Genomic DNA, 20,402 nt, shown 5'->3' with positions numbered 1-20,402 from the left:
CTTTTTGATTCTGATTTGGTTTGTCTGCCTTTCTTGCTCGTTTTACTTTCCAAGTTCTCCTAGGCTCATTACTTCATCTTATTTTACCACATCAGGTATGAACCTCATACATTTTAACTTTTGTTGACAGAGCTACTTAATTGGCTTTTTCAGAATGGGATGCAATGGGGTGCATGGAGGGGGGGGGGGGGGGGGGGGGGGGGTGGGAGAAGAAGGAGGAGGAGAGGAGGAAGAATAGTAATCATTTACCCATACTCCAATTATTAAAGCAGCTTCAAATATTACTGCAGCTTGGAATTTGTCCAAGAACCCATAAAAACCAGTTTAACAAGACTGAATAATAGCAGAGGTAAGAATTAAAATCTCCAATCCCCTAAATTCTTCCTGGTCAAGAATTGCAGGGTTACGGAATATGCTGGCCCCATTAAATGAAACTTAAGGTATAAAATGAGTTATCAATGCTGCTTAAAAAAAAATCAGGTTAGGTCACAATTGTGTGCAGAAAGCAATTTCACTTCAAATAAAAAGGATAATACCTAAGAATGTCCAAATTAGATGAATACATTGACATTCAATCCACCTAACCAACATATTTCCCTCAAATATTAACTTTTAAAAAAGAGAAATAAGGACCCTAGCAGCAACTTGGCAAAAATCTTCACGCCACTGAAGTGAGCAGGAATTACACTTGACGTGCAGCCTTTTTCTCAGTTATAATTTTGTGGAGCTCATCTGCATCTTCAGTGGTTTTCACGCGGATCAAAATTGGAATAGCAGTGTCAGGATTCTTCTCATCAATGGGAGGGTTGGGAATGCAAACAATGAGGATGTTGTTCTTTCCTGTCCTTGTGCAAGGCAGTGATGGATGAAGCATAATGTTCAGTAAAATATTTCCTGATCAACAGAAAAAGAAAGAAAGTCATTAAATTATAGAACCATACAAGCCATTCCCTATAATCTCATTCCCTTGCACAATGAAATTTTATTTTTCAAATAGATCTCTACTTCCCCTTGAAAGGCAATTACAGATTCTGCCACAAATTTCAATGGGCTATTTGATGGCTCAACAGCCTCTTGGTATCAGAATCTTAAATTTACGTCACTGATTAATGACCTACTGGTTAATGGAAATTGGTCCTCCATCCCCAAATGCAAGCATAAAAAAACCATTTAGATTTCTTAATGCAGAAATTATTTAAATTTTTCTAGGCAGAGTAAAACTGACCAAGTATACTTCAATAAAAGCCACCATTTTGGTCATCAGGTTTATTATTGATCCACTGCCCATAATTTGCTTTGAATCCCTTTAATCCCTTGTATAGTTAAATTTTCTAATGGACAACACACTTTGGATTGTCAATTTCCAATAAGTCTAACAGTTTAATTTTGGCAACAGTGTCTAAAAAACATTTACTGCTGAAAGAGACATGCTTGCAAATCTTTGCTATCAGGATAGCTCACAAGAAAGGCACAACAATTAATATTATGTGTGAAGAGAGTGCTGGTTGATTGACGCATGGGATGTGATCTACACTCAACACTGGATAACAAAGACATTTATGTTAGGCTCCTATTTATTGAGTACAGCTTAGCCTTCAACACCACTACTCCTATGAAATTCATCTCCTAGGGCTTGGCTTTTCCTTCCATGACTGGATCCTCGACTCCAAAGATGTGCAGGTTAGGTGGACTGGCCATGCTAAATTGATCCTTAATGTCAGGGGGACAAGCTAAGGTAAACGCATGGGGTTATGGGGATAGGATCTGGATGGGATTGTAGCTGGTGCAGACTCGATGGGCCAAATGGACTCCTTCTGCAATGCAGAATTCTATACTTCCTGACCCACAAACCACAATCAATAAGGATCAGCAATACCACCACCTCCATGATTATCCTCAACACCACTGCCCCACAAGGCTGCGTCCTCAGCCTCTTATTATACTTCTTATACAGCTATGATTGTTTGGCCAAATTCCCCATCAACTTGATTTTCAAGTTTGATGATGACCACCATAGATCTCAAACAATGATGAGATGGAGTACAGGAAAGAGAGAATCTGAATTGGTGTGACAAAAATAATCTCTCCCTCAGTAAAATGAAGGAGACAGTAATTGACTTCGGGAAGCATTGTGGAGATCATGCCGCTGTCCACATCAATGGGGATAAAATGGAAACAATTGAGTGCTTCACATTTCTAGATGCCCAATTCACCAACAACCCTCCATGCCAACGCTATAGTTAAGAAAGCCCATCAACACCTCTACTTTCTCAGGAGGGTAAGGAAATTCGGCATGTCCGCTATGACTCTTAAAGACTTCTATAGATGCACCATTGAAAGCATTCTTTCTGGCTGTATCACAGCTCTTTCCAAATCATCATGAAACTATGGACGAGCCCAATCCATCACACAAACCAGCCACACATCTAGTGACACTCTCTATGCTTCCTGCTGCCTCGGAAAAGCAGTCAGCATAATCAAGAACCCCACACACCCAGACGTATTTCTCGCATCGGACGGCATGGTAGCACAGTGGTTAGCATTGCTGCTTCACAGCTCCAGGGACCTGGGTTCGATTCCCAGCTTGGGTCACTGTCTGTGTGGAGTTTGCACATTCTCGTGTCTGCGTGGGTTTCCTCCAGGGGCTCCAGTTTCCTCCCACAGTCCAAAGATGTGCGGGTTAGGTTGATTGGCCATGTTAAAAGTTGCCCTTAGTGTCTGGAGATGTGTAGGTTAGACGGATTAGTGGGTAAATATGTAAGGATATCAGGGTAGGGCCTGGGTGGGATTGTGGTCAGTGCAGACTTGATGGACCGAATGGCCTCTTTCTGTACTGTAGGGTTTCTATGATTTCTATGATAAAAAGATACAAAAGTCTGAGGCCACATACTAACAGATTTAAGAAGTTTCTTTCCTGTTGCCATCAGACTTTTGAATGGACCTACCTTGTATTAAGTTGATCTTCCTCTACACCCTAGCCATGATTATAATGTTGCATTCTGCACCTCTCCTTTCCTTCTCTATAAATGATATGCTTTGTCTGTATAGCATTCAAGAAACAATACATTTCATTGTACGCTAATACATGTGACAATAATAAAATCAAATTAAACCTTACCCGCTCAGACCACGTTCCCGCTGCAGCAGAGATGTAGATTTTAGCGACAAGCCAAATCTCCATTTGCTGCAGCGGGATGGGAAAATCCTACTAGCATGAACGGTCAGAAAATTCTGGCCGTGGAGTCTGGTGGAGGCATTGCCATGGCAAATGTAACATGGAACAGTCAACTACCTACTTTTGTTCAAATTCAAACCAAGTAAGTTGACTTTGATTGGAGAAGGCATTGCTCTGGAGAATAAGTCACAAAACGACAGTTCCTTAAACTTTTGTTTAGTTGAAAAAGACGCAGTGTTCCCTCTGCCTGAAAAGGACACAGCCGTGTGTATGAATATATGTGGCTTCTAGCATGTGTAAGTGGGCCACACTGAGCACCAATGAACAACTTTAAATTGGTTTCAGTGTAATTCTTAGCAGAATCAGATTATTTAGCAGGTGTTGTCCAATTGTGGAATCACATCAAATGCTGGACATTGTTTTGAGTTTTGAACCCAAAGCAAAGCAAAGCAATCTTCTGCTTATCACACAAATGAGCAATGTGGCATATCAATTTCAGTGCTGGATGATGCCAGATATATAGGGCATACATTCCAATGAATGGCAGGAATGTATCGAACAGCATATCCCTTTGTCTGTTCACAACAGGCAAAATACAGGCAGTATACAATCAGCCCTTGCTGCCAAACTCAAAACACAGTGAAGGTTTACCAGACTGACTTATGAGAAAAGGTGGAGTTGGTTAGGATTATAATTGCTGGTGTTCAAAACAATGAGCAGGGGTTCTCAGAGAAACTTATAAATTTCTGACAGGATTAGAGGGATGCAGAAAGTTGGGGGAAGGAAATCAGGCTAATGAGTTGGATGATCAGCCATGCTCTTAATGAATGGCAGAGCAGGCCTTGAAGAACTGAATGGCCTACTCCCATTTTCTATGTTAATGGTTCTAAAGTTGATTGGAAGCTTATGGCAAGCACTTCAGCTATCTCTACCCCCACTTCCTTTAGCAATCTGGATGTAAGGAACCCAGATGACCATAAGACAGAGTAGAAATAAGCCATTCGGCCCATCAAAACTGCTTTGCCATTTAATGAGATCATGACTGATGTGATAATTCTCGATACTTTTCTACTCATCGCTATACCCTCAATTCCTTTACTGGATTAAAAATCTGTCCACTTCAGCTTTGAACATACATAAAGATCCAGCCTCGACAGCCCCCCCCCGCGTTAAAGAAATTCACAGATTCATTACCTTTAGAGAGAAGACATTGCTCCTCATCTGTCTTACATGGGCAACCCTTGCTTTGAAAGTGTGGCCTCTGGTCCAAGATTCTCCCACAAGACAAAACCCTCAGCATCTACCCTGACAAGCCCCTCATCGGCAACTTTTTCAATAAGAGTCAGTATTTTCAGAACATCCTATCCATCAATTTTCATCCAATATCATCTCAACTGATAAATTACCAGCATCCTCTTCCTGGACAAACACAAAAGAAAGAGCTCAAAGTAGTCTAACCTTACCCTGCACCTCTAATCATAACTCACCCTCTTTGTCCCTGACAGGAATTGAATCCACCTCACCTCTTACTACCTGTTCATTTTTTCCATGTCATTAGAAGATCGAGTTCCATGTAATGTTAGCTTACATTATATTTTCATATTCATTGTCAGTCTTATTTTACTCTTCACTTTCCCTCTCAACTTACTGCATTTGGCCTGGTTCTCATTTGTAAAAAAAAGGCTTGTATTTACAATGTTTTCCATGACAAGATGTCTCAAACTACATTACAGCCAATGAATTACTTTTTAAAGTATTGTAACTGTTGTATGAAAACAGCAACCAATAAACTCGCAGCAAACGCCAAGAAACAGCAATGTCGTAATGAACATACTGAACGAGGGATAAAATAATTACTCTGTCACATATCACAAAGCCGTTTGTATCAGTCTGTATCAGTCATGATCTGTCCATATTGTGCGCAAGAAACAATACTTTTCAGTGATTACTAATACATGTGACAAAAATAAATCAAAGATATCTGGAAAATAAATGTTAATCAACTCACCTAGATTAGTGTCTGCTCGCACTAACAGTTGGATCTTCTGATCTGCCACAGGTTTCAAATGGATTGTACCAATTCCCTTCTCTTTGAAATCCCCATCTTTCTTGTAGAACAATTTACACCTGCATAAACAAAAATAAAATTGCCACTCAAGCCTAAACTAAAAAGTGTGCAGAATCCCACAAATGTAATTTGTCTTTTTTGATATTTAACACAAATTCCCCATTTATTAACTTGCAAAAGAACGTCCCTTTATAAACAAATATATTTTAAGTGTAATCTCAAGTAGCAGAATTAGTGAGAGTGAGCCTGAGGGTATGAAGTTTCAGAAGCTGCAGTATCCCAGACTTTAATCCTTGACAGTATGTTTCAGAGAGTTTTGAGGTATCAGAACACAAGTGGAAGGGAGGTTAAAAAAATAAATTCCACCTGAAGTGGTATCAGCAACAGGGAAGGAGCTAAATCACTGAAACATGATAGAGGGTGGTCCTTTGGATAATCATGTCCGTATTAGTGCTCGGCAAGAGCAATGCACCTCGTGACACTATCTTTTCCCTGTGCCTCTGAAAATTATTCCTCTTCAGATAATAATCCAATTTCTTTGAGTACCATGGTCAACTCTTCCTCCACCATACTCAGGCAATGCTTTCCAGATCTTAACCACTCACTATGAAAAAAAGATTTTCCTCATGTTGTCAATACCTCTTTTGCCACTTACCTTAAATCTCTGCCCTGTTTCTTGATCTTCCTTCAAGTAAAGGGGACATTTTCACACTAACTACTCTGTCTTGAACCGTGATTTTTAATACCTCATAACAAATCTCCTCTCAATCTTTTCCAAGGAGAGTACATAAGAACATAAGAAATAGGAGCAGGAGTAGGCCATCTAGCCCTTCGAGCTTGCCCCGCCATTCAATAAGATCAAGTAGTTCCAGCTTCAATCTATCTACATAACTGAAGTTTCTTACCCATGGATCTACTCTATGAATCTTTTCTACACCCTCCCCAACATCTTCACATCCTTCCTGAACTGTGGTGCCCAGAGCTGGGATGTTCAGCTACTCCAGCTGAGGCTGAACCAGTGTTTTATATAAAGGTTTATTATAACTTCCTTGCTTTTGAACTCTTACACCCTTACTTATAAAAGCCTCAGATCCCAGATGCTTTACTAACCGCACTCTCAACAATTTGTGCACATATGCCCCATGTCCCTTTGCTCCGGCACCACATTTACCTTTTACTTGGTATTATTGTTTCATGTTCTTCCTATCAAAATAAGTCACTTCATGCTTTTTTTTTGCATTGAATTTCACCTGCTGCTCTACCCATTCCATCAACTGCTTTCTGTCCTTTTGAAGTTTAACACCATTCTCCTCATAGATCAAAATATTACCAAATGTTGTATCACCTGCAACATTCGAATTACTCCCCATACACCAAAGTCTAGGTCATTAACACAAATCAAGAACAAGAGGTCTGAACACCAACCTTGAGGGAACTCCATTATATACTTTACTCCTGTCTGAAAAACAACCACTCGCCAATCTCATTTTCTGTCATTTAGGCAACCTTGTATCCACATTGCTACTCTTATGTTTTATTCTGCTAACAAGCCTGGTATGTGGCACTTCATCAAGTGCCTTTTGGAAATCCATGTACACCAAGTCAATGCTATTAGCCTCACAAGCCCCCTGTTAAAACAACTATTCGCCATTACCCTGTCTCCTGTCACTCAGCCAACTTGGAATTCAGGTTGCTACTGTCCCTTTGTTCCACGGGCTCCAACTTTGCTCACAAATTTGTTGTGCAATACTTTATCAAATGTTTTTGGACGTCCATATACATCACATCAACCATATTACCCTTATCAAGGATGTCTGTGACCTCTTCCAAAAAAAAACTCAAGCAAGCCTTTAGCTAATTCATGCTGTCTTTCCTTAATTAACCCACATTTGCCCAAGAGGCCATTCATTTTGTCCCAAAATGCTTGCCCAGAGGTTAATCTAATTGATTTGTAGCTGATGGGATTATCTTTACAACCTTTCTTGAAAGAGGGTATAACATCTATAATTCTCCAGCGCGCTCCTGCATCTAAGGAGAATTCAATAATTATGGCCAGTGGCTCTGCAATTTCCATGCTCACTTCCTCAACATCCAGGGATCCATCTTACCAGGCTCTGGTATCTTACCAAATTTGGGTAGTCAGCAGTAGCGAGTCCAATATCTTCTCCTTAAACCAAACAAGCACCTGAGCTACTTTCTGTTTCACCATGACCTGGGTAGGGTCTTGGCCTTCTTCCTTGGTAAAGACTGATGCCAAATACTCATTTACCTCAGTTATGTCCCTGCTTTCATGTGTAAATGCCCTTTATGGTCCCTAATCTGTCTCATTGCTCCTTTTATCTACCCTTTTATTATTCATATACCAATAGAAGACTTTTGGATTCCCTTTTATGTCTGCTGCTTGTCTCTGTTCTCGTTTATTTTTTCACTTCCCTTCTGAACCTTCTATATTCAGCCTGGTCAGTTGTATTATCTACCTGACATGTGTCCTTGGAAATCTTTTGCTGCTTTAGCTTGCGCTTTACCTCTGTCATCTAGGGAGTTTTGAATTTGTTTGCCTACCTTTCCCGGTTCTGACAGTATCCGAAAGTTCTTCTTTAAAGGCAAACCATTAATCAGTTACAGATTGATCTGCCAATCTTTGCTTCCAATTTATTTGGGCCAGATCTACTCTCAATCCACTGAAATTGGTTGTTCTCTAATTATTAATTCTTATTTTGATTTGCTCCTCATCCTTTTCCATAAAAAGAAATAAATTGGATGGGAACTTGAGGTAAATACTGTTGCAATGCTACAGAGATAGAGTGGGGGAATCATGCTGACCAATGGCTCTACAGAACACTGGCATGGATTCTACGAGTTGAATGGCCTCTATGTTCTTTGAATGATTCTTTGGCTGCTGGTTGCAGTTTGATATAACTGAGTGACTAGGTCGCTTAAGGAGACAATTAAGGATTGACCAAATAGGTGTGGGACCAGATAGCATGTGCAGATTTTCTTTGAATATTAGTGAACTTTTGTGTTTTTATGACAATTCTGCAATTTCATGGGTTTTTTTTAACCGAAAACTTTTATTTCCAGATTTCAAAATGAAGCGAGTTCAACTGCTCCGGGCTCCAAAATAAATTTCTCAAATTTTTTTTGCAATTTTTTTAAAAAACTAATTGAAATTTAAAAATAGCAATTTACAGATAATGATGATTAAATTTACCCACGCAACTCCATTTCGATGTCCTTAAATTTTCAGTTTCAAGGCTTTAGTTTGTCTCAGAAGGTCTGGGTTGTAACTGGGTACATTTTCCCCAAGCAGTTTGAGCTTTCAACTAGTGTATGTGGCAAGCATTGCATTTTATAAAATGCCCTTTCTGGCAATGTGTGCACTAAAAGGGAGGTGAGACGTAAAAGAGAGTGTTATCTAATCATTTAGGGATTATAGATGTTTTTTGCTTTTTCAAATGACTTAAACTTCAAGTGTGACATTTAAAGTTACAAACTAACAACACCTATGAACAGTACACGAGTGTGGTTTCTTTTGTTAACCATGATAAAAGAAAGCAGATTGTTATACATTCTCCAGGCTTAAGTGCTTAACACTGAGTTGAGTTACATTATGACTTTTTTTTTAAAGCTATTAGCTGAGAGACTAAGGGCTTGACAAGATGCATCCAAGGAGCTGAAGAGAAATGACATAGGAAATTGCAGAGGTTCTAGAACTATCGCCAGGCATCATTGTTAATGCATGCCAACGGACTGGAGAGTGCACAATGTTGTACCACTTCTTCAAAAAAAAAGCTAATCCAAGAATTCACAGGCTTATTTGCTTAACATCCATGTTGAGAGTAAACTGGTGGGTAATAATTGGCAGGATTGGATTTGCCTTGATTTTATGGCCAGGGCAATTTTTCACTGTCAACTTGTCAAAGTTACAGCTTAGGTAGAAACAAGACTAGAATCATAGACTATACAGCACAGAAAAAGGCCCTTTGCCCCATCATGTCTATTCCAGCCATGAGCACCTACCGATTCCAATCCCAATTTCCAGCACTAGGTCCATAGCCCTATTTGTTACGGTGTTTCAAGTGCTGAAACATGTCTGAATTTGAAGACTGATATTGTGAAAAGGGGGAACTCCGAGTTGGATCATCCACTCACACTTCTGGCTGAAGACGGTCATAAACACTTCTTTTGTACGTGTTGGGCTTGGCTATCATTGACGATGAGGAAGCTCTTGCAGCCAATATTCATGACAAGGTGTGGTAGGAATGTAGTGCTTTGATCAGATCCATTGGCTGGTGGGATTGCTTTACTCTGCCATGCTGTTTCAAATGCATGTAGCCCTACATTTGTAGCTTCTCCCATGGCATGTTCTTACTTTTAGATGTGCCTAGTGCTGCTTTCATGTCATTTTGCACTTTGTTCAATCTATCCCTTAGCTTTCTTTATTTGTTCATTGGGCATGGCCGTCACCGGGCCGGCATTTATTGTCCACTGCTCTGGGTGCATGGAGGGCTGCAGTTAAGCACCAAGTATATTGCTGTGGATTTGGGAGTCACAAGTAGACCAGACCGAGCCAGGATGACATATTTCCTTCTTTATAAGACATTAGTAAACCAGATTTTTTTTTTTTACAACAATCAACATGTTTCCATGGTCATCATTAGATTTCAATTCCACACTTTTCTTTGAATTCAAATTTTACTGTGGCGGGATCTGAACCTGGGTCCCCAGCATATTGCTCTGGGTTTCTGGATTACCATTCCAGTGACAATACCAACATGCCACCACCTCCCCTATGGCTTGTTGGTAATGATAATGAGGGATATGCAGGGCCAAGGGGATTACAGATTGTGGTTGAATACAATTCTGCTGCTGTTGATGGCACACAGTGCTTGATGGATGCCTGTTTATTGATTTACAAGTTGCTAAATCAGTTCTGGATATATTCCATTTCGCACAGTGGTAGTACCACACAACACAGTGGATGGCATCCTCAGTATGAAATCAGGGCTTCATCTCCACAAAGACTGTACAGTGGTCATTAATAATTCACATGGATATTTGCATCCGTGTCTGATAGATTGTTGGGGTTGACAACAAATTTTCTGTGTTGATATTTTCACTGCTGTTGCAAGCAAAATCTGGCAACTATGCCTTTCAATACTCAGCCAATAGTGGTGCTAACAAGCCATGCTTAGTGACTGACAATGAAGTCCCCACTCAAAACATTCAATGCCTGAACTGGAGAACTGACTGAGGGAGTACAGCAGATGGTGATCATACAATCTCTACAGAAACATTCCGTCCATCAAGCCTGTACTGACAACAATCCCACCCAAACCCTATCCCTGTAATTCCATGTATTTACCATGCTAGTCTCCCTGACACTAAGGGGCAATTTAGCATGGCCGATCAACTTAACCTACACATCTTTGACCACGAATTACCTGCTGTCTTCGGACTTCATGGGATCTGAAATCAAGAGTCAATGTTTTAATCTCCCAAGGTCATTCCTCCTGACTGTGTACCACTGTATCACAATCTTTGCCAATGGACAGACCTCACGGTGGAGTAGTGGGGGAAACTGGTGAAAAGAATGATTCTACGATGATAGCAGACTGAAAAGATGAGGCTGAGACAGCTCTCCCAACTTTAGCATATCCCCAGAACGTTAGAAGAATCGTGCACGTTTGACCGGGCTGGGTGCATCTTTATTGTGCCCCATTGTCCTTCCAGTTTTAACCCTACACTTTGTCTTGGTAGTGTAATACAAATTAATGGCCTTCTGGAGCATTTCAGAAGCAAGTTAAAAATCCATTACATTTCTGTGGGTATGGAATCACAGAGGCTAGGTGAGGGAAGGTCAGCAGAAGGACATTAATGAACCAGATCTGTTTTTACAGCAATCTAGTAGTTTTGTGGCCACCATTATTTATTTAATTAATTGAATGTGGTGAGGTTTGAACTCATGTCTCCAAGTCATTAGACATGAGTTTGCGTTATCAGTCCAATAATATAACCACCATGCTTTGGTATCCATCCACACCATGAAATGATCACATGTACCTTGGTAAAAATAAAAGTAAAATCAGTCCACACAGATTTCAAATGTCATAGAAGTCTGAGGTAGCAATAACACATGATAGATGGGGAAAATGAAGTCAATGTAGACAAATTTCAGAAAACTTTTGCATGATACCCTTATAGAAGATTAAGGTGCATGAAATTGGGGGAAGGTAACAAAGTACATTTAAAATTGATTAGGATAGACTTAAAGACTGTTTTTAGAGAGTGGTTGGAAATAGGTAGTCATGCCCAACAGGGTCAGATCCTTCTATTAACTGTGCACAATGATTTCATTATAAACTGATAGTGGTGGCATAATTTGCAGTCAATATAGTTAATTCTTTATATGACCAAAGCAATAGTGCCAAGGTAATGAGAGAATGGGTTGAAAAACTGGTAGAAATGTGTTCAATGTCTGTAAATCTGAGGTAGGTGACAAATTTTGTTTAAAAATGCTCTGAATGGGAGTGGGTTTGGTGACATGGAAGAAATAGGGTACAGATTAACTGAGAGCAGCAAGTCAGGTTGCTAAATCTGTAATAAAAGCCAACAGAATTATTGGTTTTCCGTATCAAGTAATATAAAATATAAAAGCCAAGAGTTAATGATAAGCCTATACACAACCTTCGTAAGATGTCAGAGTAGCATGAAATATTTGGAATGATACTTTGAGGATACAACATAGATTCACTAGAATGCTGTCTAACATGAAGTAAAAATACAAGAAAACAAAGTACTTTTCATTAAAGTACACATAACATGGTGATATCATCCATAAGTTTAAACATTTGTAAGAATTAAACAAAGCAGATGGAAGCAGACTGTTTCTTGCAGCTGACAGGTCCAGATGAGGAGCTGTAGATATAATATTTAATTTAAGATTTACAATAAAGGGGAGAGGAGACACTTCTTTACACAGAAGTTTGGATTTGAGAAAGTGGAACTCATTTCCAGGGTAAGGAAGGCAGAAACTGTTGACATTAAAGATTAGACAGGTGGGTGAAAGGGAAAAAGTCGAAGTGATGTGGAAATATCAGATAAATGCTTACGTGGAAGATAAATGCAGAGACTGACTAATTAGGCCAAAAGGTCCATTTTCATCCTGTAACGGCTATGCATTTCTACGTATAGGAAGAAAATTAAAGCAGTAAGATTATATACAGCAGTGAGATATTGCTTGACCGTGCAGGGTTCAAATAGATTTCAAAGAAGAATTCATATCTTGTTTTTCTCCTCTGTGGAATGAAAGCAATTTTGACTTGCACATTTGAATCATGAATCAATAGGGGAAAAAAAAAAGAGGCGCTTCAGAAGATTACTAAAATACAAAACACTCATTACTAGGTATGAAAGGTGAATGAAGTAGGTAGCAGTGACAAAAACAGTTAAATATCTGTAGAACTCAGCTTTAACAATATTTCAGAACAAAATTACATACTTCTTAGAAAAGATTGCATCCTCCTCTTTGATTTCATTCACAATTGGTTTAGGAGGTTCTTCATTCTCTTCATCTTTTCCATCTACAATTGGTAAAAGCAAGAGCTTAGAATGGTAAGACAATAACAGTTGTGAAAAGTAGAAAAAAATGATCAAGTAGATTCGTACTGGCATGATAAATGCAACAGTATGCTTCTAACAGGATAAATTTGCAATAATTGGGCTGTTATGTCATACTATTAATGATTGCAGAATTTAGTTTTGTTCCACAATAAATAATTGGTGTGATCAGAAATCTAAATGCATTCTCTCCACCTTTTAGTATGAAGAACATAACTAAAAGTAAATGTTTAAAATGGCTTGAATCACCAATGGCAGAAGTGTGTTCCACATATGACTGTATAAGATGTGGCAATATCTGCTAATTAACACTTTTATAAAATGGCGATTTTAAAAATTCATTTACGGGATATGTATCAATAGCAAGGACAATATTTATTGTCCATCTCTAACATCTGACGGGATTTTACTGTGAGCAAACAACATCTAACACCCAAGTCTCTTATTTTTAATAACAATCTAAAAGATCACTATATCAACAACTGACATCTATTAATTGTTTTAAATGCAAAAAAAAATCCAAGGTACTTCACAGATGTTGAGCAAGCAAGGAGACAGGCTGGTGAAATGGACAATCACGTGAAATTCAATGCAGATAGGTTTTGGTAGTGTTATGATCTCCAAGGAAACCATTAAGGTTTAAAAAACAATTTGAACTCCCAGTTATTAATTGAAAGAAATTACACCACAAATTTCATGTTTTAAACAAAAACTTAGACTGCACAAGAATTAAACACAATAAGTGCCAAATTAAACACTATATTTTGCAAACCATTATTTAAGCCTGAAAAATCAAACCCCTTGTTTCCATCCAAGAGTTCCTCAATTCATTACAGGATCTTGAGGGTTCCTTCAGGTTTTCTGAATCTGAAACAAGAGTGTGTAACAGCTCTTTCAAATGCAAACAGACTCTCCTCCATTTCTCAGTCTGGCACTCAATGACCTCTGTGAAGATTTCATTGTCAATCTGTTGCACTAGCTTTACCAGCAGATCTGACAATTTTAATTCCTCATGCACTTGGACTCTGCATTCCAAGTACAGGCCTTGCTCACAATTCCTGCTTAGTGACTTTAAATCAGGAAACCCCTGATTACTAATGGTCTCTGTGCTCATTGTTCTGGCTGCAGGCAAATAACCAACTGCCTATCCACATCTTTGTTTGTTTGTTTCTGTGGGATAAACTCCATACTTCATAGCCTTTCTCTGTAGCAGTGTAGCATACCTGGGATGTTCCAAAGTTAAACAAATTATTTTACCTTCAACTCAATCATTTGATTCTAGGATCCACCTGAATAATTTGAATTTCTAATACAAATAACAGCCCTCTGGTTCCATTAAGAAGCCCAGTGTTTACAATTTGCTTTTGGCGTCTTTGATCTGGGGAATCTTCGTGAATAATTTGAAACTTCCCCGATTTACACTCCAAATTTAAAACATTTCACAGATGTCTTGAAACAAACCAGTTCCTCCAGATAGATCTAAAGTAGCTATTATAATTCTAGGCCTGAATATCTTTTATCACCATCCCAATAACATAACAAAATGTCTCTTTTGATTTGTAATTACCAAGTTTTGTTTGGATTGCACCTATTTCAGGGCTGTTTACCAGTTTCCCACACCAGACGTTTCCACTTTTTTTTTTAAAAGCTTCAATTCCAGCCTAAAAGTTTTACTCGTAAAACACATGAATCATAAAATTAGATATTTTCATAACAGTGGCAATAATGAAGAGACTGCAAGCTAAATGATGCAACTTTAAAACGGTGCAGGAGAAAAGAGCAACTTGGCATTATTTTTGCATAAATCTTTCAAAGTGCATGACAGATTAACAAAGCTGTTAAGAAAGTCCATGGGATGCTATGCTTTATAAACAGAGGCATGGAGCACACAAATCAAGAAGTTCTGCTAAACCTTTAATAAAGACTGGTTCAGACCCAGCTGAGAACTGCATCCAAATCTGGCCACCGCACAGTAGGAAGGATGAGGGGTTTTGGAAAGCAGACACTTGGATTTTACTGAAATAGTTCTAGGGATGTGGGATGTGGGATTATGACTGGAGAAGCTGGGGCTGTTCTTCTCAGAAACAGAGGAGCAGGTAAGATTTAGGAGGGGTGTTTGGAATCATGACAGTTTGAGGGAATAATAAAAAACCAAACCGCTCAACAGCTGAAGGATCGAAAACTAGGGGACAGATGATTGGCAAAAAAACCAGAGATGACACATAGAAAAATTGTTTCACAATTAGCAAGTTTTGGAATGCACTGCCTAACAGGTGAAAATTGATTCAATCACTTGCCTTCTAAAGAGCATTAGATATATGTACAAGAAAAAAAAACTGGAATATGGGAACTGGCCAGAGAGTGGGACAAAATTATTTTTTAAAACTGGTGCAGATTTGAAGGGCTGAATGACCTCCTTCTGTATTTCACTAACAAGATGCGACACTATTAGCAGCAGTTGATCAAAAGCTGTGTCAAAGGTGTTGGTTTTTTTTTAAAAAGAGTGCCTGAAAGCAAAAATTCAGGGATGGAATTCTAGAGTGGGGCCGAGATGGATAAAAACATGGGCAGCAGAGGGCAAAACAGAACGCTAGGAAAATTCTACTTTCAATAATAGTTACAATAGTCATTTTGAAAATAGAGAAAACACTAGAAATACTTAATAGGAATGCTGAGACTGTGTTTCTTTTAACAAAAAACATTTTCTCTTATTTCCTAAACTCGGGACAAAGACAACAGTCAACTATCCATTGTTCTCAAGGAGATTACTACATGGGTCACATAGGCTTCATAGACATGCCTGTCAAAATTCATCCTTATGCCAATTAAACGAATGGGATGCTCTTAGAAAAGATAAGCAAAAAAAATCCGAGGCACAACAGAAGGCTGGGAAAAGTGTCTACATTGTCCAATCAAAAGGATGGATACCCAATTGGACAGGAAGACATGACTGAACCGAGTGACTGACATAAAGCATTCAGTAGCCCAAGAGAATTAAAACAAATAAAAACAGGAAACACTGGAAAAACTCACATCTGGCAGCATCTGTGGAGAGGAACAGAATTAACGTAGAGTCCAATACGACTCTTCATAAAACAAGAAATCACTGTGGACAGAGGAAAGCTTTCCAAATCGCATCCATGCTGGCTTCAGCTTACTGCTCGAGTTAGCTCAAGGAAACAGAATAGAAAAGATACCCCGCTTCACCTATCCTTTTGTTTGGTAACTCATTTCATCTATTACACGTCATATGACTTCCCTATTTGACTAATGCATCATACCTAAACAGTCACTTCTTAATAAACTGCTTTAAACAAGTACTACAATTCCCTGACCAAAATCTTGGAGGATGTGCTAGGCCAGAGCCAAACAGGTATTACCTGGGGGGGGGGGGGGGGGGTGTGTGTGTGTGTGTGTGTGTGTGTGTGTGTGTGTGTGTGTGTGTGTGTGGGGGGGGGGGGGCGGGGGGCAGTGGCGGTGGCATTATGTTAGAAGAGATTATACAGACTGGGAGGTGTGAACCACAAAGGGATTTAAAACATTCATCTCTTAGTTGAAAAAAAGAGATTCATATAAACATTCTGCATAGACAGCTACTGCTTCCACTGCAGAAAAATCAGATTAGGTGATAAAAATGATTTCACAAGAATAAATGTTACAAATAAATAAATACGGATCAACTGCAGTAAAACTGAAGTCCTTAGACTGCATAGCTATAACAAACTTCATTAGTCTTGCCCCACTTTTCCAATGATGAGCAAGATTGGTCAAAACAGACCCATGTGAAAACAATGAGTTAACAATGTAACACAATTGACAGTAAAATGCAAAGCTTTTTAATGATCCGTAGATTTTACTAGATCATTGTGTAAATCTATAGAAATTACAGTAGATCATAGCAATCAGAAATACCAAAATTATTAATTATATTGGTATAATTGACTAGTCAGCATTCATTCAGGACAATTTCACAGGTAATGTGAAATCACTTATCATAATGGGGTGGAAATGAGTAGTACAAACTTCACTGGAGTGCAAAGATGTCCTGCAGCATTTCAGAGCTTTAATAATCTCAAACATTTTCTCAGAACTGTCTATTGTTGCAGACCCCTGAATGTACATTTGATCAAAACAGTCTAACCCTTTTTCTATTTTGTTACTAATGAGAAGATCTGATCAAGTTTGTATATCAGTAAGGATTACAAAATACAATGTTACTGGACTAAAAATAAACTCCACTACATTCAAATTCGATGTTCCCTCTTCAGCAACTTTTTTTAAAAAAGCAAGACAATTAAAACAGCTGACAAATAGTTGACAATTATGTGATCTGCAGGAAATATTTCAGAATTAAATTACATCCCCAATTTATAATATACCAAGACTCATTGCAGTTTCACAGGTACTTCAGGAAATGTTCTACTCTTTGGATGGTATCACAATACCACAGCTGCAATAGTATAATTTGCTACAACATGGGTCTTTCCTGCAGAAACATAAACCAGTAAAGCCGAGTTCTTTTGATGCTGGTACTTCCAAATGCTCTAGAGCCCCTCAGTATGCACAAAGAATTAGGCCACTTGGCCTGACAGATACATGCCAATGTTTCTACTTTTACATGGGCCCCCTCCCATTCTTCACCTAAAATCCATCATCCTGTTTCTACTTTCATATCTAAAATCCATCATCATCTTTTAGTATTGCAGAATAAAAGAAATATTCTGTCGAAGCTTTTCATTTTGCACTCATCAGGACTGTTCTCAATAATGTAAAGGAAAACAACCTATAGTATATCAGAAGAGACTATTAATTGGTAGAGGTGTTGCCATGGGGTTAACTGCCAAGCTTTTGTTCACATTAGGCAAATCCACTCTGATTGGTCAAGGCATTGTCATGGGGAATGTGCTAGAGAATGTCTGCCCCCACCCACTCCTGTCTTTTTTTACAAAAAAAGAATGTAGATATGCTTCTTCTATCTGTGAAGGACAGAATCTTTCATGTGAAGATATGTAGCTTACAGACGTGGCATCACACCAGCAGTGAAATTCATATACCACTTTACTCATTTGTCTAATAGGCAAGATGTCTTTTTGGTTTGTAGGCAGCATCCTGTTTATGGAGAATACCACTTGTGTTGCTATTGCATGTAATAGCATTAAACAGCTAGTTTCACCTGTTGCTCAGAGTTTTGAGACACCTTGGCTTCCCAGGGTAATCAGAGGACTGGACACTTTTCACAAGTAAAACTGGCAGTCATAGGCCCATTCTTGAGTTTATACAGCATGCAAGGATCAGTGTAACCATCATCCTGCAGGATGGCTACGGCTTGCTCTATTTTAGTATCAAGCATGCATGGTGAGCAAATGACTTGAGTCCAATTTGCAAGGTTGCCAATAAAGGCGGAGGGTGTGGAGAGTCTGCAGAAGGATCTAGATAGGCTGGGCGAATGGGCCAGGAAATGGCAAATGGAATTTAATGTTGGCAAGTGCGAGGTGGTCCACTTTGGTAGGAAGAATGGTGGGAAGGACTATTTCTTACGCGGCGAAAAACTGCAGCAGGCGATGGTGCAAAGGGACCTCGGGGTCCTTGTGCATGAGTCGCAAAAACCCAGCCTGCAGGTGCATCAGGTGGTCAGGAAGGCTAATGGGATGCTGGCCTTCATCGCGAGGGGGATTGAATATAAAAGTAGGGAGGTCTTGCTGCAGCTGTATAGGGCATTGGTGAGGCCGCAGCTGGAGTACTGTGTGCAGTTTTGGTCGCCGCACTTACGCAAGGATATTTTGGCCTTGGAGGGAGTGCAGAGGAGGTTTACTAGGCTGATGCCGGAGTTGAGGGGGTTGAGCTATGAGGAGAGGCTGAATAAACTAGGCTTGTACTCGTTAGAGTTTAGAAGAATGAGGGGAGATCTCATTGAGACGTATAAGATGATGAATGGGATGGATAGGATAGAGGTGGAGAGACTCTTCCCGCTCAGAAAGGTCAGTAGGACTAGGGGACACAGCCTCAAGATAAGGGGGGGGGGGTTTAGAATGGAGTTGAGGAAGAACTTCTTCACTCAAAGGGTGGTGAATCTCTGGAATTCTCTGCCCGTTGAGGTGGTGGAGGCTGCCTCGCTAAATATTTTTAAAACGCAGGTTTTTGATAAGCGAGGGGATTAAGGGTTATGGGGAGAGGGCGGGAATGTGGAACTGAGCCACGACAGATCAGCCATGATCTTACTGAATGGCGGGGCAGGCTCGAAGGGCTAGATGGCCTACTCCTGCTCCTATTTCTTATGTTCTTATAGCACATGGGACTATAGAAATTCCAATGAACATGCTAACTAACCAGTGAAGGTAGGCTTGTGGTAGACACTTGTAAATAACATCTTCACGCCCATCTAATTGCCCCTCAAAATTATCTGTACCATTCATTTCAACAATTCTTCTGGTAACACATTCCACATTCTAACAATTCAATTCCCTGCTTGATATATTCATGACTATATTTATGGACCTTAGCTCTGATCTCCCCACATGGGCTGAATCTTCAGGCAAATGGCAATCTCTGTGGAATTTCCGATTCACTCACTTTATACTGAAACTCCATATTTCTCACTGAGACTTCTAAACTAGGCCTCCTCAGAAATGCAGAGTGTATCTGGAAGTCCTTCCTTCAACAAGTGTTGGGGGAAACCAAGTCATACCGTGCTCGTTTTACAGCAGTAACTGCTGCATACTGCTAAGTCTAAAGGACCTGAAGCTATTTTGAGAAGCTATCAAGAGATGTCAAATGTATAAGGTAAGTCAGTAACGTAGGCTGAGGGGGCTGGGGCATGAGAAGATTGGGGAGGGAGAAAGAGATGGTAGTCAGGTCAGGTGGTCTACTGGTCTGGGGGACGGGGGAGAGTAACTGTAGGAGTAGTTTTAATCCTAAATTTTCCTGGGTAACTATCCTGGCAACAATTCAAAATCTCCAACTTTAACTCACTCAGTTTTACAAGTTTTCAGATGCCACTAAGTCCAAACTTGTCAGGCAATTGAACCACTGCAGTCCATCTGAGGTATATTTACAGTGCTGCAAATTCCAGAATTTTGATCAATGAAGGAATAGCCAGGGTGGTATGTGGCTCAGAGAAGAACTTCCAGGTGGTGGTGTTCTCATGGACTTCTGCCATTCTTCTTCTGGTTGACAGAGGTTGTGAATTTGAGAGGTGTTACTGAAGAGGCATTAGGGAATTGCTGCAGTGCATCTTTTATATTGGCTACACTACTGCAACTGTGCATCAGTGGTGGATGTTGTGTCAACTAAGTGGACTGCTTTGTCTGAATGCTGTCAAACTCGAGCAATGACAGAGCCTCATTTGTCAGGCAAGTGGACAGTATTCCATCACTGTGTATCTTGTAGCTGATGGACAGTGAGTTACTTGCTTCAGAATTCCCTACTTTTATAGCCATGGTATCTATATGGCTGGTCCAGTTCAGTTTCTAGTCAATGGCAACCCCCAGTCTGTTAATAGTAGAGAATTCAGTAATGATAATGCCTTTGAATGTTATGTGG

The 20,402-nt window shown here is 39.6% G+C and overlaps 1 protein-coding gene across 1 annotated transcript in view; it reads right to left on the bottom strand.

Moving 5' to 3' along the window:
* Positions 1-218: 218 nt before the first annotated feature.
* Positions 219-20,402, bottom strand: part of nup50 (nucleoporin 50) — a 61,838-nt gene continuing 41,654 nt past the window's right edge. The window contains exons 6-8 of the mRNA XM_080191682.1: positions 12,745-12,826; positions 5,184-5,302; positions 219-894 (exon numbers count right to left, since the gene is read on the bottom strand). Of these exons, the coding sequence (XP_080047808.1) occupies positions 683-894; positions 5,184-5,302; positions 12,745-12,826 (413 nt within the window). The 3' untranslated portion in view covers positions 219-682. The remainder of the gene's footprint in view (positions 895-5,183; positions 5,303-12,744; positions 12,827-20,402) is intronic.

This window comes from Carcharhinus amblyrhynchos, chromosome 6 (assembly GCF_965287045.1).
Source record: "Carcharhinus amblyrhynchos chromosome 6, sCarAmb.v2.hapA, whole genome shotgun sequence".
Classification (NCBI taxonomy): Eukaryota; Metazoa; Chordata; class Chondrichthyes; order Carcharhiniformes; family Carcharhinidae; genus Carcharhinus; species Carcharhinus amblyrhynchos.
The sequence above is the reverse complement of the archived record's forward strand: the minus strand, read 5'-3'. Positions and strand labels throughout refer to the sequence as shown.